Source organism: Eucyclogobius newberryi, unplaced genomic scaffold (assembly GCF_026437365.1).
Source record: "Eucyclogobius newberryi isolate DKJ021-1_F unplaced genomic scaffold, fEucNew1.0.hap1 SCAF_1, whole genome shotgun sequence".
In the NCBI taxonomy this organism is placed as follows: Eukaryota; Metazoa; Chordata; class Actinopteri; order Gobiiformes; family Gobiidae; genus Eucyclogobius; species Eucyclogobius newberryi.
This window is the reverse complement of record NW_027315723.1, coordinates 31,847,082-31,872,155: the sequence shown is the minus strand read 5'-3', so window position 1 is coordinate 31,872,155 and position 25,074 is coordinate 31,847,082. Positions and strand designations below refer to the sequence as shown.

General features: G+C 45.6%; 3 protein-coding genes across 3 annotated transcripts; 2 read left to right on the top strand and 1 right to left on the bottom strand.

Annotated features, from left to right (window-relative positions):
* Nucleotides 1–316: 316 nt before the first annotated feature.
* tmem214 (transmembrane protein 214) lies at nucleotides 317–13,977 on the top strand. Its single transcript, XM_072443828.1, has 17 exons — nucleotides 317–482; nucleotides 3,372–3,557; nucleotides 5,031–5,181; nucleotides 7,497–7,631; nucleotides 7,839–7,921; nucleotides 8,061–8,166; nucleotides 9,604–9,685; nucleotides 9,772–9,873; nucleotides 10,167–10,308; nucleotides 10,750–10,841; nucleotides 10,944–10,992; nucleotides 11,089–11,202; nucleotides 12,251–12,368; nucleotides 12,453–12,549; nucleotides 12,713–12,881; nucleotides 13,509–13,660; nucleotides 13,834–13,977. The coding sequence occupies exons 2-17, from the start codon at nucleotides 3,402–3,404 to the stop codon at nucleotides 13,958–13,960; spliced, it is 1,875 nt and encodes a 624-aa protein (XP_072299929.1). The 5' UTR covers nucleotides 317–482; nucleotides 3,372–3,401; the 3' UTR covers nucleotides 13,961–13,977.
* Nucleotides 13,978–15,658: 1,681 nt separating this feature from the next.
* On the bottom strand, nucleotides 15,659–18,188 carry ccdc25 (coiled-coil domain containing 25). The gene is made up of 9 exons (XM_072443887.1): nucleotides 18,008–18,188; nucleotides 17,866–17,913; nucleotides 17,746–17,785; nucleotides 17,614–17,665; nucleotides 16,968–17,043; nucleotides 16,501–16,604; nucleotides 16,220–16,422; nucleotides 16,019–16,064; nucleotides 15,659–15,937 (listed from the first exon to the last, which is right to left on the bottom strand). Exons 1-9 carry the CDS (start codon nucleotides 18,030–18,032, stop codon nucleotides 15,908–15,910), a joined length of 624 nt encoding a protein of 207 aa, XP_072299988.1. The 5' UTR covers nucleotides 18,033–18,188; the 3' UTR covers nucleotides 15,659–15,907.
* A 367-nt stretch (nucleotides 18,189–18,555) lies between these two features.
* Nucleotides 18,556–24,841, top strand: esco2 (establishment of sister chromatid cohesion N-acetyltransferase 2). Its single transcript, XM_072443888.1, has 15 exons — nucleotides 18,556–18,704; nucleotides 19,296–19,356; nucleotides 19,470–19,612; nucleotides 19,708–20,026; nucleotides 20,101–20,350; nucleotides 20,916–21,034; nucleotides 21,121–21,220; nucleotides 21,290–21,371; nucleotides 21,475–21,508; nucleotides 21,585–21,726; nucleotides 22,160–22,291; nucleotides 22,399–22,488; nucleotides 22,562–22,705; nucleotides 24,283–24,467; nucleotides 24,562–24,841. Exons 2-15 carry the CDS (start codon nucleotides 19,307–19,309, stop codon nucleotides 24,692–24,694), a joined length of 1,923 nt encoding a protein of 640 aa, XP_072299989.1. The 5' UTR covers nucleotides 18,556–18,704; nucleotides 19,296–19,306; the 3' UTR covers nucleotides 24,695–24,841.
* The last annotated feature ends 233 nt before the right edge of the window (nucleotides 24,842–25,074 follow it).

Sequence of the window (25,074 nt, the reverse complement as noted above, 5' to 3'; positions counted from 1 at the left end):
ATAAACAGCTGAGCCAAAACTGGTCAGTACATGTATCACTCTAGTCAGAATATAATGAAAAAACGCTTAGTATTTAGCGTCTTGAATCTCCATTTGTTTGATATTAGTCTAACTGAAAATTCTACTTCACAATTCCGAGCTATTTTATGAACACATTTCGAAATGATTCAATAAAAATGATGATCGTGGCAGCGTGAGCAGCCAGTTTAACGTCCACGTGCCACGTGTCTCTGACGTCGTCACGTCAACGTTAAACCGCCTCACGCTGCGTCACTGAGGAAGCGCAGCAGGAAGTTACCAGTGCACGAAGAAGAGCGCAAAGAATGGCTTCAAACAATGGCTCCGCTGGGAAATGGGAAGTGGTGAAGAAAGGAAAGAAGGGCAACAATCCCGGAGGGACTAAACCTCCTGGTGAAAAGAAAAACGGAGCTCGAAGAGCGCTGGGCGAGTCCAACCTGCAGCCGTCCAAACGTGAGTGAAGTGTGCGCGGGCCGAGCCTCGTCTGCTTTATCTCTTTAAAGTCTTTAAAGTGCAGAGCTGTGTGACGAGTTACTTACAAATACAACACAATATCACAGTTAAACTGAGCTTTCAATGGAACTAACTCTACTCAACTGAAGGGAACCCGCCTCTGCTGATGCTGCTAGCCCGGTGTTTGCTCTGCGAATAGAACTGTAAAGAACTAAAGTATTTTCCCCGTCGGCAATGAATCATATGATAGTTTCTTCCAGAAGAAGCGTCTTCTTTGTGAGAAGAATAGTGTGTTTTATTTCAGATGTAATCCGCTAACACGTTAGCATGGTGTTAGCAGTGTCAACAAGGCAACGTCATCATTAAAGACACAACCTTTGCCCTTCAGGCCTTTATCTGGACATGGTCATCATGTGGTCTTATCACTCCTCTGGGGCTTTTAAACTACTGCTATGATTTATTCTGTTTAAATGTTTGGTTCTATTGTGTTTCGATATGTTGTTGTTTCATTTTCACATAAAGCCTTAAGGCAGAGCTTCTCAAAGTGTGGGCCGCGAGACATTTGGAGAAATGTTCCCACATTACAGGAGACAGACGGGTTTTGAGCAACAGAAACATGCCCAGTGCCAATACAGGATTGTCCCTCCCTCTGTACCCCCTCTGTCCCTCCTCTCCTCTGTACCCCCTCTGTCCCCCCTCTCCTCTGTACACCCTCTGTCCCTCCTCTCCTCTGTCCCCCCTCTCCTCTGTACACCCTCTGTCCCTCCTCTCCTCTGTACACCCTCTCCTCTGTACACCCTCTGTCCCTCCTCTCCTCTGTACACCCTCTGTCCCTCCTCTCCTCTGTACCCCCTCTGTCCCCCCTCTCCTCTGTACACCCTCTGTCCCTCCTCTCCTCTGTACCCCCTCTGTCCCCCCTCTCCTCTGTACACCCTCTGTCCCCCCTCTCCTCTGTACACCCTCTGTCCCCCCTCTCCTCTGTACACCCTCTGTCCCCCCTCTCCTCTGTACACCCTCTGTCCCCCCTCTCCTCTGTACCCCCTCTGTCCCCCCTCTCCTCTGTACACCCTCTGTCCCCCCTCTCCTCTGTACCTCCTCTGTCCCTCCCCCCCTCTGTCCCCCCCTCTGTCCCCCCTCTGCCCCGCCTCTGTCCCTCCTCTGTCCTCCCTCTGTCCCCCCCTCTGTCCCCCCCTCTGTCCCCCCTCTGCCCCTCCTCTGTCCCTCCTCTGTCCTCCCTCTGTCCCCCCCTCTGTCCCTCCTCTGTCCTCCCTCTGTCCCCCCCTCTGTCCCCCCTCTGTCCCCCCTCTGCCCCTCCTCTGTCCCTCCTCTGTCCTCCCTCTGTCCCCCCCTCTGTCCTCCCTCTGTCCCCCCCTCTGTCTAACCTTCGAACTTGCGCTGCTTCTGACAGGTCATGTGACATAAAGCATGTGTGCGCATTCGATTCCGTTCCATTTTGATCCCACGGGCTTTGAAGACAATGAAACATAAACGCAGCGATGCGAGTCAGCACTGTGCAGATACCAGCCGCCATAAAACGCAGAAGAAGAAGAAGCACTGTGCAGAAAGCGGTCTGTGACAGTCGTGGACCCGCAGTAGTAAAAGTGATCTACAGTGACTAGAAGTAACTGTTTCTTTCTCCTCTCCTTCTCACTCAGTGGGTTTACATGGAAACTAAATAAACTTTTTTTTAACATTCAGTTTTGAGGTCTTGGACAAGCTCTGTCCTTGTCCAAGTAAACATGCAGACGAGAACGTGTCGTCCTCCTAACACTAGGAGGCGATGTGCGTCCTTTCAGCGGACTAATACAACCCCCCATTCCGGTTGACCTTTTATGTCTCATATAAACAACTATCATGCACATTTTTGAACAACAGCAGTCGTACAGCTTTGTTCATCTCGTATGTAATGTCTGTGTTCGTTATTGTGCAGATAAAGTGCACGCTAACCCTGGTAACAGGGGTTCTTCCTTGTAAGCGACCGCCTTCCTTGTATGGTGGTGTTCCGGGGTCATACGTCACCGGGGTCGTGGAGCATGCGCACAAGCCTTGTCTAGTTTCAGTGTGGTTGCGTAATCGCACTGAAACTCAATCGGAGATTTTCAACACCGATTTCAATCGAGTGAGGTGTTTACATGCACACGAAGATGTCTGATTGTATCAGATCAAAGCAACTATTAGTTTTTTTCGTTTGCATGTAAACCCACTGACTTTATCTCCTTTCCCCCTCCCTTTTTACAGTATAGCGTAACACATACCTTGAAGACGTACAACTACAGTAGGTGGCGGTAAATGCACCTTTTAGCTGTTAGCTGCCAACCGCCATTAAAAGTAACAACAGCAGCCTGCACTGTCCCATAGGCTGTGAGGGGCGTGTATAGTTTTTTTTAATCTTCTAAGGGGGGAGCGCCAGGAAAAGTCTGAGAAGCTCTGCCTTAAGGTCTACAACTGAAATAAAATCAAACTAGATCAAGTGTAAAAGTCAAAGTCCAGTCCATTAAGAGAGCTTTTAATTGAAAAGCATCATTAATCCTCATGTTTGTGCTGACTGAGGCCTCTGCCCCAGACTGCAGTGGAGCCCATATCGTTTTAGCTTCAGAGCTGAACAGAGAGCAACTGGTGACCTCTCTCTGTCAGCACCTGTCATGCACCTCACTGTAAAGCCACCCATATGTGCTATTTAAATATAATGTCCTATTTTCTAGTCCTATTTTGTTTGCCGCTGCAGCGCTCATGCAAATACTTAAAATACTGTTGGTGCTTAGTTGTTGAGTACTTACGGTTGATTGTGCAATTCATGAAGTGAGAAGGCAATAAGTAGTGCACTGTTTGTGAGCGGAGGGATCTGCGTCGTGGCTTCAGTGTGTGACTGTTCGTCCCTTGTGTTTCTTTCAGCTATGAAGTCCGAGACTTTGTTTGAAAACTTTGACAAAATGGCAAAGAAACAGAACAAAGAGCAGGTCCCACCACCGGCTGAGCCTCCAACCAAGAACCCAGCGCCGGCAAAGACGGCCAAGAAAGTAAGCTCCAGCAACTCGGCCTCCCCGTCCCCGACCAAGCACAAGAGCCTGGAGGACGCATTTAAAGCTGTGAGTATGCGGCACATTCTTGACTTTATTTCAATGTCCGCTCTCGTGTTCGATCTCGTAAATAGATAGTTGTGCTGTGGGTCGCTGATTAAATCCTGTGCGTTAGTCACTGTCACTGTAATGTGGCTGGTTATGACTGGAAGGGCATCCAGCGTGAAAGAAGCCCCCCCCCCGCAGAATGCTAAAACACCACAATTAAAGCACATTTAGGCAATTTTACCTTTTGTATGGATCTTGTTATGTTAAATTTCTTAAAGGAATTACAATTTCTATCCAAATATTACTACATATTTACTGAATAATCTCTTTTCAACTTTGCTATTTATTGCTATTGGAGTCGAACAAAGCTCGACAGTGACTTTCTCTGAAGCGCACGGTCACATGTTGAAGCACACGGTCACATGTTGAAGCACTCGGTCACATGTTGAAGCACACGGTCACATGTTGAAGCACACGGTCACATGTTGAAGCACACGGTCACATGTTGAAGCGTGGCCTTTCTTTACAAGGCCAGTGCGGTCACATGTTGAAGCACACAGTCACATGTTGAAGCGTGGCCTTTCTTTACAAGGCCAGTGCGGTCACATGTTGAAGCACACAGTCACATGTTGAAGCGTGGCCTTTCTTTACAAGGCCAGTGCGGTCACATGTTGAAGCACACAGTCACATGTTGAAGCGTGGCCTTTCTTTACAAGGCCAGTGCGGTCACATGTTGAAGCACACAGTCACATGTTGAAGATTGGCCTTTCTTTACAAGGCCAGTGCGGTCACATGTTGAAGCACACAGTCACATGTTGAAGCGTGGCCTTTCTTTACAAGGCCAGTGCGGTCACATGTTGAAGCGCGGGTCACATGTTGAAGCGCGGGTCACATGTTGAAGCGCGGGTCACATGTTGAAGCGCGGGTCACATGTTGAAGTGGCGGTCGGCGGTCACATGTTGAAGTGGCGGGCGGCAATCACATGTTGAAGCGGCGGTCCCATGTTGAAGCGGCGGTCCCATGTTGAAGCGGCGGTCCCTTGTAGAAGCGGCGGTCCCATGTTGAAGCGGCGGTCCCATGTTGAAGCGGCGGTCCCATGTTGAAGCGGCGGTCACATGTTGAAGCGGCGGGCGGCGGTCACATGTTGAAGCGGCGGTCCCATGTTGAAGCGGCGGGCGGCGGTCCCATGTTGAAGCGGCGGTCACATGTTGAAGCGGCGGGCGGCGGTCACATGTTGAAGCGGCGGTCACATGTTGAAGCGGCGGGCGGCGGTCCCATGTTGAAGCGGCGGTCACATGTTGAAGCGGCGGGCGGCGGTCACATGTTGAAGCGGCGGTCACATGTTGAAGCGGCGGTCACATGTTGAAGCGCGCCTGCTCTGTCTGAACTCTGGTTGCCATGTCTGAACTCTGGTTGCCATGTCTGAACTCTGGTTGCCATGTCTGAATTCTGAACTCTGGTTGCCATGTTACCCTCGTGTCCCTGTGGCTGTAGTTGGACGTGTCGGACCTGAAGCAGCAGCTGAACCGCAGTCAGACGCTGTTCCCAGAAAACCCCTCGGTCTGGGTCAAAGATCTGGCGGGTTACCTCAACGTGCACCTGACCGCCCCAGAGACTGAGCCCACGCTCAGCAGCTACGCTCACGGTAAAGCACGCTGCAGTTTAGCACATCTGCCTGAGAAGAGAACACCGTTTTGTCACCCGTATTTCACAATTTGTTTCTATTTATTTATAACTACAATACTCGATTACACGCACCGCCCAGGCACAAAACAAACCAATACAGTCTGTCGTGGAGATGACAAATATTCCTTACCACTTCAACTACTACTACTTCTACCACCACCACCACCACAACCACCACAACTACCACCACCACCACCACAACTACCACCACCACCACCACAACTACCACCACCACCACCACAACTACCACCACCACCACCACAACTACCACCACCACCACCACAACTACCACCACCACAACTACCACCACCACCACCACAACTACCACCACCACCACCACAACTACCACCACCACCACCACCACCACCACAACTACCACCACAACTACCACCACAACTACCACCACAACTACCACCACAACTACCACAACTACCACCACCACCACCACCACCACAACTACCACCACCACCACCACCACAACTACCACCACCACCACCACCACAACTACCACCACCACCACAACAACTACCACCACCACCACAACAACTACCACCACCACCACAACAACTACCACCACCACCACAACAACTACCACCACCACCACCACAACTACCACCACCACCACAACAACTACCACCACCACCACCACAACTACCACCACCACAACTACCACCACCACCACCACAACTACCACCACCACCACCACCACCACAACTACCACCACCACCACCACAACTACCACCACCACCACCACAACTACCACCACCACCACCACAACTACCACCACCACCACCACAACTACCACCACCACCACCACCACCACCACAACTACTACTACCACCACCACCACCACCACAACTACTATCACCACCACCACAACTACTACCACCACCACAACTACTACCACCACCACCACAACTACCACCACCACCACAACTACTACCACCACCACAACTACTACCACCACCACCACCACAACTACCACCACCACCACCACAACTACCACCACAACTACCACCACCACCACAACTACCACCACAACTACCACCACAACTACCACCACAACTACCACCACCACCACAACTACCACCACCACCACCACTACCACCACAACAACTACCACCACCACCACCACAACTACCACCACCACCACCACAACTACCACCACCACCACAACTACCACCACCACCACAACTACCACCACCACCACAACTACCACCACCACCACAACTACCACCACCACCACAACTACCACCACCACCACAACTACCACCACAACTACCACCACCACCACAACTACCACCACCACCACAACTACCACCACCACCACAACTACCACCACCACCACAACTACCACCACCACCACAACTACCACCACCACCACAACTACCACCACCACCACAACTACCACCACCACCACCACAACTACCACCACAACTACCACCACCACCACCACAACTACCACCACAACTACCACCACCACCACCACAACTACCACCACCACCACCACCACCACCACAACTACCACCACCACCACCACAACTACCACCACCACCACCACAACTACCACCACCACCACCACAACTACCACCACCACCACCACAACTACCACCACCACCACAACTACCACCACCACCACCACCACAACTACCACCACAACTACCACCATCACCACAACTACCACCACCTCCTTCTTTAGATTTTTAATGTGGCCTTTACAGTTGTGGAAAGTACAAAAGTTAAAGTACTGTTCACGAGTAGATTGCTTTTTTAGGCATCTGAACTTTTACTTGGGTCAATTTTACAGTGGATACTTTTACTTCACAACATTTGAGAGCAGGTATCTGCACTTACTCCTCCACTACATTTGAAAAAGGAGTAAAAAGTACTTTACAGTTTGAGAGCAAACAAAAAAACTGAAATCGGCACAATTTTTATCCCACTCATTGGATTTGATGCTATAAAAATACTGAATTACTTTTTACTCTAAAAGTACATTTTTTAAGTTTGTTTTAGTTTATTATCATCATTACCATTACCTACCGTTTTCTGCTTTTCACTATTAAAACAATTCACAAGTTACAGAAGTTGTGCGAGTTCAGCTTCTTGAATACTTTCTAATTAACTTCTGTATATTTTTTTGCATGTGGTACTTTTATTCGCATGATTACATTTGCTCCAGTACCTCTACCTTTTTTTTAAAAGTAACGACACAGAGTAGTTCCTCCCCCTCTGGACATATACTCATTTCTTCTACCCTGGCTGTATCCCCAGATTACCCATACTGCCTCACCAGTAAGGAGCTGAAGGGCGTGATCAAAGGCCTGTTCGGGCGCTGCAGCGACGCCCTGCCGGACTTCTTTGACCACTGCGTTTACACGATGCTCAGGGAGTTGGACCGACAGTCAGGTGAACGCCGGCGTCATCATCAGTGGCATTGATCCGTTTCTGAATTGATTCATGCGTGTGTTCTACTCGTTTTGTATCTGTAACGTGTTTAATGGCTTCACGTCTCTGCTGACCATGCTCGGGTTTCCTCTGCAGCTTTTAGGAACGAGTCGAAGGCAGACGGGGATACAGTATAAACCTCCTCATCTTAATCTTCCGTGTGTGCAGGGGAGCCGCTGTACGGTTACAGAGTTTGCGTCCAGGCTATCCTCCAGGACAAGGCCGAGATAGCGACTCAGAACCTGCCAGAGGTGAGCGTGTTCCGCCGTCATCGCGTCTCTGGTCCGAGCGTCAAATGCTGTAGTCGAGTGCTGGCATTGTGACATTTCTGTCAGCCGTCACCGCTGTGGTAATGCGTGTTGTAATAGTTGTCCTCTTCCCCGTTTTCAGTATTTGGAGATGTTGCGGTCTGTTCAAAATCGTCCTGTGAAGTGTCTGACCATCATGTGGGCGCTGGGCCAGGCTGGGTTTTATGACCTCAGCCAGGGACTACGAGGTGAAGCACTCGCACGCACTCGCACGCACACACTCGCACTCGCACGCACTCACGCACTCTTACGCACACACGCGCACTCACACGCACGCACACGCACGCACACTCACGCACGCACGCACTCGCACGCACGCACTCACTCATACACACACACGCACTCACTCATACACACACACGCACTCATACACACTCACTCACACTCACACACTCACACACTCGCACACTAACACACTCGCACGCACGCGCTCGCACGCACTCGCACTCGCGCGCTCGCACGCGCTCGCACTCGCACGCACACGCACTCGCAAGCACTCGCACGCACTCGCAAGCACTCGCACACGCGCTCGCACGCACTCGCACGCACGCGCTCGCACGCACTCGCACGCGCTCGCACGCACTCGCTCGCACTCGCTCGCACTCACTCGCACTCGCACACACTCGCACGCACTCGCACTCACTCGCACTCACTCGCACGCACACGCACGCACTCGCACGCACTCGCACGCACACGCACGCACTCGCACGCACTCGCACGCACTCGCACGCACTCGCACGCACGCGCACGCACGCGCACGCACGCGCACGCACGCGCACGCACTCGCACGCAAACACACACACGCACGCAAACACACACACGCACTCATACACACACACGCACTCATACACACACTCGCTCGCTCACTCACTCACTCACTCACTCACTCACACACTCGCACACTCGCACACATGTAGAGGTTGGGCTGAATTGGTTGTTCAAACAAGATTTGCTCAGAGAACACTGCTTAAAATGGTCCGACCAGTGGTGTTTCTCAAACTGTGGTACAGGTTTCTTCTGGTGGTACACGGACACCTTCAGTTCTAGTGTTTACTTCATTAAGAGTACATCTAATACATGATTGCTCTTCCTTGAGTACTTAAACTACTGTGGCCATATGGTGCATTCCCTAGTTAGTTTAGACCTGGAATTGCCCTTTTATTGACCCGATCTAGATCTGGTGAACTCAGAAAGCCACATCTTTTCCTTGTATACCTGATGTTAAAAGAGAAACAATGTCGTATAATGTTGATGTGAATCAGGAACTTGGATATAAAAAAAATAACAACTGAAGAATTGCCAACTTCACGTTGACTGTTATTGGCTTGATATTTCCCAGCACAAACATTAATATCTGTCAAAACAGAGACTATGATCCAGTTGAACTGGTTTAATGCTAGTTCATGCAGTGTTTCCAGGATAAATGCAAATCCTTCGAAATCATTAAGTGAATGCTGTTGTTTTTGTTCATTTTGATTTTGGGTAATTTTACAGCTTGTGTAAAGTTGGCTCTTTTCATATGTGAAAACAAACCTCTCCAACACACCGGAGCTGTTTGGCTTGACTGTAATGTTTCTTGGAGCCTCTTGATTCTGATTTTAGTTCTGAAATGTTATTTATTACAGTCTGGTTGGGGATCATGCTGCCGGTGCTCGGAGTCAAGTCGCTGTCTTCATATGCCATTGCCTATTTGGAAAGGCTTCTCTTGTAAGTTATTTTATCTACCGTTCATACATGTATTTAGATGTGATTAAAATCTATATTTAAAATGTATTTACATGTCTTTATTCTAGGCTTCATGCAAACTTGACTAAAGGATTTGGCATTATGGGTCCTAAAGAGTTCTTTCCTTTACTCGACTTTGCCTTCATGCCCAAAAACGCCCTCTCATCAAGGTAACTCTCTAAGGTTTATCTCTTGGCACACAAGAAACATTATTTTATTCTCCCCGAGGGGCAATTTAGCTTCAGCAGCAGAACAAACACATACAGACCACTGAGAATAAAAAGTGCTTTTAATCTTTTACATGCCGAAACAGACTTTATACCGCACTGCGTGATTACGATCAAGTGAAAGTGCCCGGAGCAACAAACTGTCATAAACACATGACATTGAATCACACTGGAATTGTAACTTGTGACTGAAGTAGAAATGATTGTGATGCGAGATGTCAACGGTGTTTGTGCAGTTTGCAGGAGCAGCTGAGGCGACTTTACCCTCGTCTAAAGGTCCTGGCGTTCGGAGCGAAGCCCGAGACCACGTTGCACACGTATCTGCCCTCGTTCCTGTCCCGGGCCACGCCGAACTGTCCCAACGACATGAAGAAGGAGGTGAGACACGCCCGCCAACGGGGCAACGGGCGGGGCCAGTTTAGAGCTGCAGGTGTCGGACTCTTCTGTAACAAATAAAAAGGGTTTTGATTCCACAATGGCCCATATTAACATGCCTGGAAATCACTTTTATGCTTTTACATTTTAATTGCACCTTAATTGAATTGGACAAGCAAAATGTGCTAAAACGTAAATATATTTGTTTGAGGTTCACTAATGGCACAAAACAAGAATAGACACTTAAATTAACCACAAATGGGCAAAAATATCACTTTAAATATCCATCTTTTTGAGGTAATTTTATTAGTTTTATTTATAGACTATACAGTGAATATTCTAATTCAGCTCGTCTCCTAAACGACAATTAAGTTAGCATATAGTTTCCAGTAGATCTCCCACCTCAAGTCAATCATGGACTCTGTGATTTCCTGTCTTTTGCAGCTCCTCAGTTGTATGACCGAGTGCTTGCGTGTGGATGTACAGAGTCTGGGCGTTTGGAGGCAGCTTTATACCAAACATTTACCACAGTCTAGGTGAGTTAAAACACAACTCCACCTCCTCAAAACACGCCTCCACCTCCTCAAAACTCTTACGCCTTTAAACGTATTTGCACATCTGTCATTGTGTCTCCTCAGCCTTTTGTTAAAGCACTTGCTGAATTCCTGGGACACGCTGCCGCCAAAGGTTTGACCCGTTTAGTCTCGTCAACAAAAAACTTCCCAGCAAAAAAATATATTTCCGCTGTTAATTGTGCCGTTTTGTTGTGTGTTTTTTTTCTAGCTGAGGAAAAACTTAGGCGAGACGATCCAGTCTTTCAGAGTGACCAACGAGGAGATGAAGGGTGGCATCCAGCCTCAGTCCGTGGAGCTTCAGGAGTGCAATCATCTGTGTCAGGTGAGGCGCCATCGCAAACGCGTTCAGTACAGTTTAAGCGGCATTCAAAACGTGACGGCGTATAGTCTTGACACAGCGCTTTAATGCAAGAATGCCCTCTAATGGACCTCCGTGTGGGAAGCATTCCGTTCATTTCAATGTAGAAGAGCCGCTCCATCACCCACTGTTCAACAACTACAAGAGCAAACGCAGACTTTAGGATGTATACTGTGTGAATTACAGACCGATGAGGACGAATAAAAAGGCAGAATAAAGAATAAATCTACAGCACAATCTTCATTAAGACTCGGTTATGACTCGATGTGAATTGGTTGTGATTTAAAGTAGACATACTGTATTTTCCGGACTATGTCGCACTGGAGTATAAGTCGCATTTTTTTGGGAAAATTTTGTTTATAAAATCCAAGACTAAGAACAGACATTTCATCTTGAAATGCAATTTTAAATAATAACAGATGAGAGAACATGGTGAATAGGTGTATGTATGCTAACGCTAACACCTTCAGCTACATGACGCACAGACAGAACTGTGGTAAGTGTCTGGTATGTTAACGTAACATATTAACAGTTATTCAGATAACTATAGCATAAAGAACATGCTAACAAGTTTACCAAAGCATCAGTTTTACCCCAAATCACTAAATCCATTGAATTCTTCTTCCTCTGTGTCTCTTCTAAATAACTCCACAAACTCCGGTGGAAGAGGAAGTGCAGATTCTTCTTCTGCGTCGCTTAGAGCCTAGAGCGCCCTCTTGTGGTTGCCAGTGTGAAAATAATCAACATGTGAAATGCAGTTGCTAGTGTGGAAATAACAAATAATGTCACATAAGTCGCTCTGGAGTATAAGTCGCACCCCGGCCAAAACAATGAAAAAAGTATTTAAAAAAAAGTATAGTCCGGAAAATACGGTTGCCATTAATTTACGGCGCAGCTTTTTAGATTAAACGAGTTTGTCACATTGTTGGCGTGTTCTATTGTGTTTAAGTTGTGAAAATCGTGCCCATAAAGTGACACGTTTGATCTAAAGTGTATTTCCCGTGCGCTCCAGAACCTGCAGGTGAAGATGAAAGGCCGAGGGTTTCCGTGGTTCAAACTCGCCCTGGCGCTGTTGGTGTTTGTGGCCGGGTTCATCACGCACAACGTCAGATCGAAAGGCTCTTTTGCAGGTTGGCGCCAACTTGGAAATTCAAAAGTTTCGGTTTACAAATTGGTTTAAAAGTATGTGTTTAAATTCTCGCTGTTCCTTTCAGATTCCACCACGGCCTTGTATCTTCATAACTCGGGCGTCACTGCAGCGTCTCAACAGGCCTGGGGCAAAATCACAGTCTACACAAAAGAGGGCTTCAGGTACAATCAACAGATAATACGTAACATAATGAAGTTGTGGATTTTTTTCATTATTTTCTATTGATACGTGTGTTTTCTATTGTTATTTGCATTTAGAGCTGGTTAGAAGAAGGTTTGCCTTTATTCAAATGTCCCACTGAATTTGCTTGTGTTGTTGTTGCAGCTGGTTGGAAAAAAATACTCCTTATTATTACTCTGAGTGTGTGCGAGTCTTGGGCCCGCTGACGGAGCAGGGTTTGGAAAAGAGCAAAGCAGCAGCTGTCTGCGTCTCAGAAAACACAACAAAGTTCATCCTCTGGGTGAAAGAAACAACGCCACAGGTCATCGAGTGGGTGAGTCTCCAGAGGCCTGTTCTACGAGAGTGGATGAGTGGGTGACTGGATGAGTGGGTGACTGGATGAGTGGGTGACTGGATGAGTGGGTGACTGGATGAGTGGGTGACTGGATGAGTGGGTGACTGGATGAGTGGGTGGGTGTGTGTGGATGAGTGGACGTGTGGGTGGGTCACTAGATGAATGGGTGAGTGAGTGAATGGGTGACTGGATGGGTGGGTGAGTGAGTGAATGGGTGACTGGATGGGTGGGTGAGTGAGTGAATGGGTGACTGGATGGGTGGGTGAGTGAGTGAATGGGTGACTGGATGGGTGATCTTCCAAGTGTCGACTCCACGTGAACACGGCTCCCCAGTTTCCTTTGGCTCATATTTAATCTCATTTCCATGTATACAATTGTGATTATGATTGAGTTCCTCATGTTTGAAGTACTGCACTTTCCCTCTTCAGCTGCTCTGTGAATGCCAGTCATTGAACGAGCGTGTTGTGAACCTGTTTCTTAGTACAACAGCCAGTTTTATAGGACAGACTGACCAGCCATAAGATTATAACACTCATTAAGTGGTGCCAATAATACAGGGAAATGTTTTGACCCGTGAGTAAGAAGTGTAATGTTCCTTGTGTGCAGGTGTATACAAACACTCCAGACAGTGTGTTCAAAGCTCTGGAGTATTTAAAAGAGCTGCTCCTCTTCATCCATCAGAACTACATCCTCCCAGCATTACTGCGTGTGACCGAGGTGCTACAGCTAGCCTGGGCCAGTCTTCAGGAGTCCTGCAAGTCAGTACTGAGTCATTCATGCCACACTGCATCTATGTTGTGTCAAATATTACACTCACACGATGTCAGAACAAAAATATACTTTACAAATGTCCTGTGTGGAGTTATTAAACAGTAGCATGTGATTTGGTGTTACATCATTGTACTCAGTGGTTTTATTTTTTTCTCTGCAGTGGTGAAGTGTCAGTATCGTGTCTCCAGAGCCATGCTGTGGCCTTGTCAAACTCCACATGGAAACTTCTGCAGCACACGACGTCTGTCATCAAGACCTGGGCCCAGGACCTGCTCACACGGACCTAACTCTGACCCTGCTTTGACCCCACCTCGACCTTGAGGGGCCCGGTCCCTCTGCACCGTTCTGAGACTGGGCTCACTAAGTGAAACTCGCTTAAAAAAAAAGACCCTTATGCTCCTCTTTAGGTGTTTTTTTTCTTTTTCTACCGGTCTATTTGACACTGCTGGAAGCAGAGGTTGTCCCTCTAAGTTTTCTACTACTTTTTCTCAACGTGTTCCTTTTTAAACTCTAGGTTGAGAATAATTTATAGAAACTAAGTTTGTAGATTGTTTATAGACAATTTTATTTAAAGATTTATAAGACGTTTTCTTAAACCAAGTGAAAGGGCAGGGCAATGACCAAATAATTCCAGATTTTTCCGAGCCACTGAAGGCACCAACTGTGGGGCCACTTTGTTCTTTTGTCACTACTAACCATAAAGTACTTCAGGTATCAGTATTTGTTTTTTGGCTGTTGATATGGTCACATCTGCTGGTGCGTATATTTATTCAGAAGATGAAGTTAAACTTAATCTCAGAATGAAGAATGAACCTACCAGCAGTCTGTCATCTTTGTCTTACAAAGTACTGTGAGGAAAGTAAGTATTTTAACACTCACGATTTTCCAAGTTCTTATGGAGGGTCTGAAAGTTTCATTGTAGATGCATTTCCACTGGAGAGATGGAATCTAAAATCTCATAATCACATTGTATGATTTTAAATAATTTATTTGTATGTTTTTGCTTCAAATAAGTACTTATACACCTGAGAGAAGCCTTTGTTTACAATTACAGAGGTCAAACTTTTACCGTAGATCTTGACTAGATCTATCAGTTTTTCGGGGCTATCGCTGAGCAACACAGACTTTTAGCTCCCTCCAAAGACTTTCTATTGTATTTAGATCTGGAGACTGGCCAGGCAAGTCCAGAACCTTGATGTGCTTCTTACAGCAGCACTCCTTGGTTCTCCTGGCCGTGTGCTTCGCGTCATTGCCATGTTGGAAGATCCAGTCACGTCTTCTTCAGTGCTTACCCATGGTAATAGATTGTGGGGTGGACAGGTCTTTATGCAGCTAAAAAGCTCAAACTACTAATGTAGATAGGTGGAGTAGAGATGGACTTTTTAAAGACTGGCTAAAAGGAAAACACCTTTGAACATTTCAGACCCTCCATAATTGTGGGAGATCTTGCGGGAGTGTATTTGACTTTCCTCACTGTATTTCCCCTCCTGCTGCGCTTCTGGTCCAGTGCTCATACTTGCAGGTTGATGGGTTTTATCTGTGTTTTCAGTGAAACATTTAATTTGTGTGAATGTGGTGCGTCAAGAGAACTAAACGGTTCTGATCATCCAACCTTCTCTGTGAAGCTGTTAGGACAAGTGTGACAATGTCTTACTTTGTTATTAATTTGTAATAAAGGCCTAAACAAAGTCCATTTTACCATTAGACTGAAGCCTGGTATTTAAAGTAGTGCATAGTACAAGTACATCATCCAACAGCACATGACAAACTGCCTCCAGCCGTGGACAACATGGAGCCAGTTTTGAAGACACATTTCTCACTCTTGTTCTTTGAAAAGCCCAAACAACTCACTCAATTTCAGCCTTTTTATTTTGTCCATTTAGTTTTCTGGATTGTGTGGTGTTCGTTTAAAAAAAAACACGCCATGAACAATTTTCACTGTCTTTGTTATAACGTTGCTCAGTAGCAGGTGTACACGAATGACTTCTCCGTGGATAAAGCTGAACATGCATAGACTGAAGCATAACATTCAGCCGGACAGCGCGCCAAAAGAAACTGAACAAAACGAACAACCCTCGATTCCTGTCATTTCAGCTGTAACGGCGCGAGTCATCCAGCAGATCGAAAAGTCTGCTGTTCCTCGTCGGCTCGAGTCTGCTGCTAAAAAGTCCTTTGACCGTGACGATGCTCCTTCGCGGCGGCAAACGAGAGTTCAAACGATCCACGTTTTCATTTTACATGAAGTCGTCCGAGTCGTAGCCGCCCTGTATCGACAACACAATGAAAGGAGTTGTCAGAAGTTCATCTTAAACGCACCAAGAGATGAACACAACGACCGTGCTTACCTCGTTTGTTTGCATATTCTCAGACTTCATCAATGACGTGTAGTTTCTAAAAAAAAAAAAGATAGTATTGACAAAACACGAACATTTAACACGACTACGTTAAAAGAATCAGAACGTGAAAGAAAACTTCAAACTAGATGTGGGCAGTGGGTTAATAAACTGTTGCAATTGTTTCTTGTAAGATTTCCCCATAACACAAACCTGAGCTCCTCCGTCTCCCTTCTCTTCTTCTGCTCCTCCTTCTCTTTCTTCTTTTGCTCCTGTAGTTGTGCCTTCTTCTCGTTCCTCTCCTCTTGGTCCCTGGACTCTTTCTCTGCCGCCAGGTCGGGGAAGCGCTCCTCTTTGGTCTTCTCCAAGCGGTTTACAATCTCATTTACTTTCTTTTCCACGGCTACAAGTTTAACCTTGACAAAAAAAAGTGTTGTCTGTGAGAGAGGCACTTACCACGAACAAAGCTAATAAGACTGATAAAAGCTACAAACCTCTTTCTGTTTAAAGAAGCCGATCTGTCCCACATCCATGTCTCCAGTCTTTTTTAGGTTTGCCCATGCCGTGTAAACCACATTTATGTTGTTCATCTTGCAGCCTGGCAACCACAAGCATCACAATTATTAGAGTAAGAGAAGAAAAATTTACATGTTGTAATTGTTTTTAGGTCTTTAGTATTAACTGGAACATACATCGATCATTATTTCACATTTTGTTTATTGTCAACCACAATATTGATCTTAAGAGCTATAAGCCTCTTCATAGTGGCGGTTTCCCAAAGCCTGCAGACTCTTTTACGTGTTTTATTGTTGAAAAAATGTCTGAGAATTTTTAAAAGATGTACTGGCGTCTACATTTTTTAATAATTCCATTAAAATACGGAGCTGTGACATTTTCTGAGCACTCAAGCTTCGACTGCAGTACAACACATTACTGACTAAATACATTATTGAATATTTACCTTGAATGCTGTTGTTCTTCACCAGCTGTGCACAGTCTATGAGAACTTCAGATGGAATATCATGTATGGTATGTCCCTGGAAAGTTTAGACATACTTCATGAAAGATGTTGCAGTTGCTTGGTATTTACGGAGTCATACCCAAATTGTTTGCACCCTTTTCCTTATACACGACATACCCAGTAGTTTACTTACAATAACACAATTATATACTACACTTAACACACTTAATAATAGTCATAACAACAGTCTTACAATTCAGAAGGGCTGCAACAATTAATTGGCTAATTGTGGCTAGTTGACTATAAAATAATAACTGTAGCTGTATTTTGATAAACAAATATTATCTGATCATACAGACTGGAAAGCACATACGAAACGACTTTTTGAACTGTCACAAAACAACTGATTATTTTCTTTTTTTTAAATATTATCTATCTAAAAGCCTCCAGTGACATATATTTCAACCTATATTTGGTTAAAAATATATATATATTAAAAAACTGCAAAGATCAAATAATATAAAAATAATAACTCGTCGACTAACTGAAAAACATAATCGCTGACTGGTCAACTACTTATTATACACCTAAAATTCAGTCAATATCATTCACATTGTGTTGATTAAAACATATGACTTGCTCTTACCTTTGGCAGTCTTAGATAAACATGAGCAGAAGACAGCTTGTCAACATGAAACCTAAAGGTACAAAATGTGTCATATTAATCAGTTTACTCTTCAAATATATGGTTGACGGATCACATATTTGATTAATTTACCAGATGTCTTCAGGCCAGCCGAACTTGATCAAATCCTCATCTAATTACAGAGAGAGCAGATGTGTCAGAAGAGTGTCAGACATTCAAACACCAGAAAAAGCACACACTTGATTGACTTACTCTCATACTTATCCTTCCCCATGTAAATAGTGTAAGGTGGATCCACCACTGTGAACACAAAGGCGTCACGTCGTTATAAAGCCTGAATAGTAGAAGATAGGGCAATGCTAATGGCTAACATCACATCTGCTAACCAACTCACCCGCACTCGTGAAGTAAAACACCATCTTATCTGAATGAAAAGATGTTCATAAGCAAGTAAAAGTGAAAATCGAACAACTCTGCTGGTTCAATTGGCGACAGAAGATTCAAACAACGGTATATTCCGACAAAAGCCCGTGTTGACACTAGTCTCACGCTGAACTGGGAAGTTGCGGAGGTTCTTCTTCGTTGAGGTTTAACGCGAACTTGACTCCAACACGTTGCGTTACCGCCACCCTCAGGTTTCATGAATAAATACTGAATTCTGATTGTACTAAAGTCTACCAAGGCCAGTTCCCTCCAAAAAAGTCACATAAATATATTTTCTCCCCATTTCACTTCCACCAAACTGCATCAGATTTGCCGGAGCTTTATTTACATGCGTTGTTGAGCTTCTTCTACGATCTAGCGTTACGTTTCTGTTTGGGTATAATGCAATAAAACAAAAAAATAGTTTTATTTTATTTTCTATGGTTTCAAATGAATGAAGAAAAAAAAAAAGTCAAAGCTAAAATACGTCATTTCCGCTTCCTTTCGCGCAGTTTTTTTGTTGCTGGCGCGCGCTCTTCAAAACACACAGAAGAAACGCGGGTTTAGAGCAGGACAATTCTCTGTCTAAAGCATTATATCGTTTCGGGAAAAGTATTATCTTTCACTTTGGATGAGCTAACACCTGAGACACTTTGACAACGCACCGGGTTTGTATTTTCTTGTCTTAAATATCGCTGTTACGCTAAAACCCTTGTTTGTGTGGCTTCTTTATCGGATTACGAAACTGCATTTAACGTTGCATTGAAGCCCGTCGCAAAAATAAACTGCAGCAAATTAATTTACTCCGCTGCTGAACAACAATAACGACTGCTTTTGTCCCTTTGTACAATTGTTGGTGTTCGTGTCCCATAGATTTGTCTCATACACTTTACATCCCGCCATTTACACGCGTCCTTTGACTCAACAACTTTTCTCGACAAATAAAGCCATTATGTTTTACTGCTGCACTGACTGGAAATAGAAAATGCTCATCTCAAGCAATATAGTCCACTACTATTGCGTTTGGGTATTTGTTGGGAGTGTCTACAGAGCCGCGGCGCGCGGCCGAAACTGCTGGGCTATTTGACTCTGTAGCCACGGCCATATTTGTTTTATATCCTATGTTACTTGGTTCTGTTTCTGGCAACAAGGTTATATAAGCAAGTCTCTTCATAAAATGCTTAATAGAACATTTTACATCAGGTTTTCAAGATATATGTTGTATTATATGCGCAAGAAAACATGTAACATCTTTGCAGGTTTGTCAGAAATGATGCCGATGACCAGGAAGAGAAAGCTCTCCTCTCTGAACTGTGACAGGTGAGACTTCAAAGCCCCCATCAAACTGTAAAAGTCCTGATTAAACCGTTTGATTTATCTTTATTCGAGTTGCTGTTACGTCACGTTTAAAAGTCATGTTGTTTTTCAATCAGTCATCCCGCCAAGAAGGGCACGGATGAGATGTCTCCAGTAAAAAGTAAGCCTGCCAGGTCTCCTAAAAAGACACAGCCACCAGCGAAACGCCCCGAAAAGGAGTCCTGTCCTTCACCTCAGAAATCCCCTCGGAAATTACCAGGTAAAGACAATTTAGACGATATCATTGAACGAGCAACAACTTAATTAAGTAAAATGACTGAGATTATGATTAATCTCATGCCTTTTCTCACTCAGCATCACCAGCTAAATCTCCTCGAAAAGCCTCTCCCTTCAAACCTGCAGTGATTTCGAGCTCGTTCTACAGCAAACAGAAGAGTGTCTATCTCACACCACTGGAGAGGAAGAAAGTCAAGGAGTCTTTGCCCTCTCCTCCCCTTCTGCCCACTTCCCCGTCCTCTGAGGTCAAAAAGGCCGCCACGATCAACCAAAAGGACGTTAAAGGTGTCAAGAAGGCCAGAAAGTTATCCACGGACTCGAAACAGGATGTGAAAATTGGAATTAAGCGATACGCCACATCAACAAATGCTGTAAAAGTGTCAGCTCTCAACAACAGGTTTGTCCTCAACACAATTATTTGCAAAATTCCTGAAAATATACAGTGAAATGATGACGCTTTTGTCTCGTCAGATACAGTGCCAAAGCAGCGGCGCCTCCCGAGACTAAGAAAGGCATAACATTCACTTTCAGCAGTGGAAAACCCAAACCAAAGATCTTTGTTGGAGCCGCATTTTTTGGCACTGGCAAGAAACCAACGTCGATGTACAAGAAGTCTGCTCCAAAAAACAGGCCCAAGAAAGCCAAGGCTCCTGCGCATGCTCCGGCCCAGACCGAGAAAGCCCAACCGCCTCCTGCCACGGAGACGAGCCCACTGCAGGAGGTCTGTAATATTACGGTCCTACATAATGTGTGTTTAGTGGGACAGTCAGTGAGGTGAATATTATAGTTTTACATCAGTAAGTTGCAGTTTGACAGGAAGTGGAGCTGAATCCCTCTTTGTCGACGTTTCATCTATTTACACACAACTGCCACAGTTTTCTGACGGTTTAAACATTCATTTTAACAGATCAAATTTTCCAAACTATTGCGTATTTCATATTGATTTTGGCATTTGGCACATTATAAACTTGACCACAAATGTCAAACTGGGGAAAAATAGGCACAAAATGGTGAAATCTTCAGTATACCATATTTTCCACACTATAAGGTGCACTCAAAAGCCTTTTATTTCTCTCAAAAAACGACAGTGCACCTTTTAATAATCCAGTGCGCCTTCTCTTTGGATGAATTCTGGTTGTGCTTACTGACCTTGTGTGGTACATGGTTTGTTTCGCTTAATGCGCCTTATAGTGCGGAAAATACGGTAATCATGTTAACTGTGTTTTAGTGAATTGTGCAGTGAAACGTTTCGTGTTAAGTTAAATTGTAATATGTTGATGTTTCAGAGGACTCGGACATCACCGGAGACCGAAATGGAGCCAGACTCCAAACGGCGCACAAAGTTTGATCCTTTAGACTGGCTTGATCCTGTTGATGAAACGGTGAACTTTAAGGCTCCTGAAGGGTAAGACTTTTACCCAGTTTCACTCTTGCATGTTTATCTTCGACAACGCCACGTCTCGTCACAGTTTAACACGCATCTTCTTTAAGTTCCCCCAAAGAGACGTTTGGCCTCGACAAAGAGCTGACCGTCATGCTGTCCCGGAGTCCAGAGGCAGAATCTCAGGCCCTGTCCATCTTCAGACATCAGGTAAACCTCCAGACGGGCTCTGCTAAAGCGCCGTTACGCGTTTCATGAGACCAGGCTGCATTTCCACAGGGGGATTCAGGGGCCGATGGGGGCCCGGAGTCTGTGTTTGACCTCAGTGACATAAATGACAGTGACATGAGTCTGACGAACGGTGAGTCAAACCCAGCCAAAGCTTAATAATGTACACGTTGCCTAATTACATAAAGTAAAGCCCTGTCATTGCTTAAATATTCCCTTCTCAATTAATATCGTAGGTATGTATCCCATATTTGGACCCGCCTCCAAAAAGTAAGTGTTTATCTTGTTACAAAATGCACTGTAACTGGGAAGGATCGTGATGTTAAAGCGTCTTGAACTGACACAGGTCGAGGGCTGCAGCGCTGAGGCCTCCGGTGTCCTGCAGCACCCCCTCTGGTCCGGGGTCCACACTGCAGTCTGCGGCTGTGACAAAAGAGAGGACCCTGAGGAAGAGGAAAGAGAAGCAGGATGAAGACCAGCTCATTATTGTAAGTTTAGCGACGGACTAATGCTTGTAATGCGCTGCACAGGGTCTCGGAGCGATCGGGTTTACTTTGTCATAATTAAAGTCAACGATGAAATGTGTTTGGATGAGAAGAAACCGCCAACCGGAGTACTCGAGTCTACGGCTGCAACTAACAATTGTTTTTATTTTTTCAATTAAAAGATTTCTATTGTACATTGAGACTAGTCGGTTGATAATTAAATATTGAAATATTTGCTTTTGAACAAGAATATTTATAAATATAGCAGTATTGGTGAAAAAATTGTGGTTTTATTTTTTACTTTTTTGATTTAATAATGCAGCTGTCTTTGTTGTAAAAATGTCTCCGTTTCAAGACAACGATTACTGTATTTTCCAGACTATAAGAAGAGTATTTTCTGGAGTACAATATAAGAAAAGCCTTTATTTGTCCACAGGATGCAGGTCAGAAGCAGTTCGGTGCCACGAGCTGCAGCTCCTGTGGGATGGTCTACAGCGCAGACAACCCAGACGACAACTTCCAGCACTCGCAGTTTCATCAGCGATTCCTCGACTCTATCAAATTTGTGGTAATTTGTCCATCTTTGGCCTGTGCTTTTATTTCATTCACAATCAGACGTTAACGTTTACAAAGCGGGAACGATACATCTTCTTTATTATGTGTTTTGTGCGTCAGGGCTGGAAGAAGGAGCGTGTCGTGGCCGAATTCTGGGATGGAAAAATCCTCTTGGTGATGCCCGACGATCCCAAATATGCCATTAAAAAAGTAAGTGGCAATTCCTCTTATTTTTCATGTTTTAGTTTATAAATATTACAGTTGTATCCTTTTTCTTTCCCAGGCAGAGGACGTGCGGCTGCTAGCGGACAGCGAGTTGGGTTTCCAGCAGGTGGCGCTGAGCAGACCGGCTCAGGCAAAGACCTACCTCTTCGTCAACTCGGACAGAATGGTTGTGGGGTGTCTAGTTACAGAGCCGATCCGACGGGTACAAATATTTCACTCGATAACTAGAAAAGCGTTGTTCTGGTCCCGCGTAATGGTTCTTTTTGCAACAATACGTTTTTTTTTCTGGTGGAAAAAGTTTAATATTCACTCATTTGGACAATGTTCGACTGCTTCCGTAACTGTCTTATTCATAAAGCGTGCGTACGTACAAACATATATGACTCTCCGCGTTAAGTTTGAGCGAAGGGATGTCGAGATTGTTCGCATCACAATATAAAAATAACTAAAAGATGCCGTATTTTCCGGACTATAAGTCGCACTGGAGTATGAAATGCAGTTGCAAGTGTGAAAATAACAAATAATACCCAATATGTCGCTCCGGAGTATAAGTATAAATATAAGTATAAGTCACATACCGTCCAAAACTATGAAAAAAGGTGCGACTTATATTCCGGAAAATATGGTAAATGTGACTCTTTTGGAAGCAAAGACTAGATCAAGTCCAAACAATACACCTAAATTTAACTACGTTTTAATATGGCTGTTAATTTTAATTTAAGTTTTTTTAAGTTAAATTCATAAAGCCTGTCACAAACATAATAGAGGCGAAGTAACTATGAGAAATTAAATATAAAAATATCTGACTGTTTATGAATAATCGTTAAGTTTGTATTTATTTTCTTCCCTCACAATAATCGTGACACGATCTATACGTAGACAATTTGAGTGTAATATAATGAGGCAAAGGACGAAAAGCACGTTTTGAGGAGTTTTATGGCCGTTTATTCCACGTTAGAATTCCACTCGCAGGTTTATAAATGAGACTTTTGAAACTCGAGAGCTCAAACTCGTCTCAATGAACTGTTGCGTCTGACCCATGTTGCGTGGCGTCTGACCCTTGTTGCGTGGCGTCTGACCCTTGTTGCGTGGCGTCTGACCCTTGTTGCGTGGCGTCTGACCCTTGTTGCGTGGCGTCTGACCCTTGTTGCGTGGCGTCTGACCCTTGTTGCGTGGCGTCTGACCCTTGTTGCGTGGCGTCTGACCCTTGTTGCGTGGCGTCTGACCCATGTCGCGTGGCGTCTGACCCTTGTCGCGTGGCGTCTGACCCATGTCGCGTGGCGTCTGACCCATGTCGCGTGGCGTCTGACCCATGTCGCGTGGCGTCTGACCCATGTCGCGTGGCGTCTGACCCATGTCGCGTGGCGTCTGACCCATGTCGCGTGGCGTCTGACCCATGTCGCGTGGCGTCTGACCCTTGTCGCGTGGCGTCTGACCCTTGTCGCGTGGCGTCTGACCCATGTCGCGTGGCGTCTGACCCTTGTCGCGTGGCGTCTGACCCATGTCGCGTGGCGTCTGACCCATGTCGCGTGGCGTCTGACCCTTGTCGCGTGGCGTCTGACCCTTGTCGCGTGGCGTCTGACCCTTGTTGCGTGGCGTCTGACCCTTGTTGCGTGGCGTCTGACCCTTGTTGCGTGGCGTCTGACCCTTGTTGCGTGGCGTCTGACCCATGTCGCGTGGCGTCTGACCCATGTCGCGTGGCGTCTGACCCATGTCGCGTGGCGTCTGACCCTTGTCGCGTGGCGTCTGACCCTTCGCCTTCACTGTGGTCTCCTCTAGGCCTTCCGAGTGCTGGTGCAGCCGGACCAGGAGAAGGACATGTCCCGGGACGACTTCATGGAGCGTCACCGGGCCTGGTGCTGCTCCACCGTCCCGGAGCAGGCCATCTGCGGGATCAGCCGGATCTGGGTCTTCAGCCTGGCCCGACGCAAAGGCATCGCCAGTCGAATGCTGGACACGGTCAGGTACGCCATCGCACAAGTCGCACAACGTTTCGCGCCAGCGTCGTCGTGCCTGACCGAAAAAGAGTCGTGCCTGACTCTTTTTTTTTTCCCCCAGGAGCACCTTCATGTACGGGAGTCACTTGACAAAAGAAGAGATCGCCTTCTCGGACCCGACGCCCGATGGCAAACTGTTCGCGACTAAATACTCCAACACTCCAGCTTTCCTCGTCTACAACTTCATTTCTTAATAAACTCTTGTTCAATCGACCTTTGGGCTGAACTGGAGGAGTCGCATTTGTATATTCAGTTCACTCGTTCCACAAATCGTGACGTTCAGGAGAGATTTTAACACCCTGTTTTTTTTGCTTAGTCAGTATTTATTCTGAACTGCACTTTTCAGAAGGTTGTGTGTTCGTCACAGCAGTACATTCTGTTCAAACGTGTAAATATTGGTCTTTTTGAACCTTTATCCAATATAAAAGAGTGGATTATCACTTTGCATTTAAATGAAATGTTTACTTTTTAAAATGACTTAAGATCATTTATTTTATGATCAGTGTTACAGCTGGCAACAGAGCGGTTTGAAAAAGATGCAATTTTATTTTGTGCCACGTTGTAGTGTTAACAG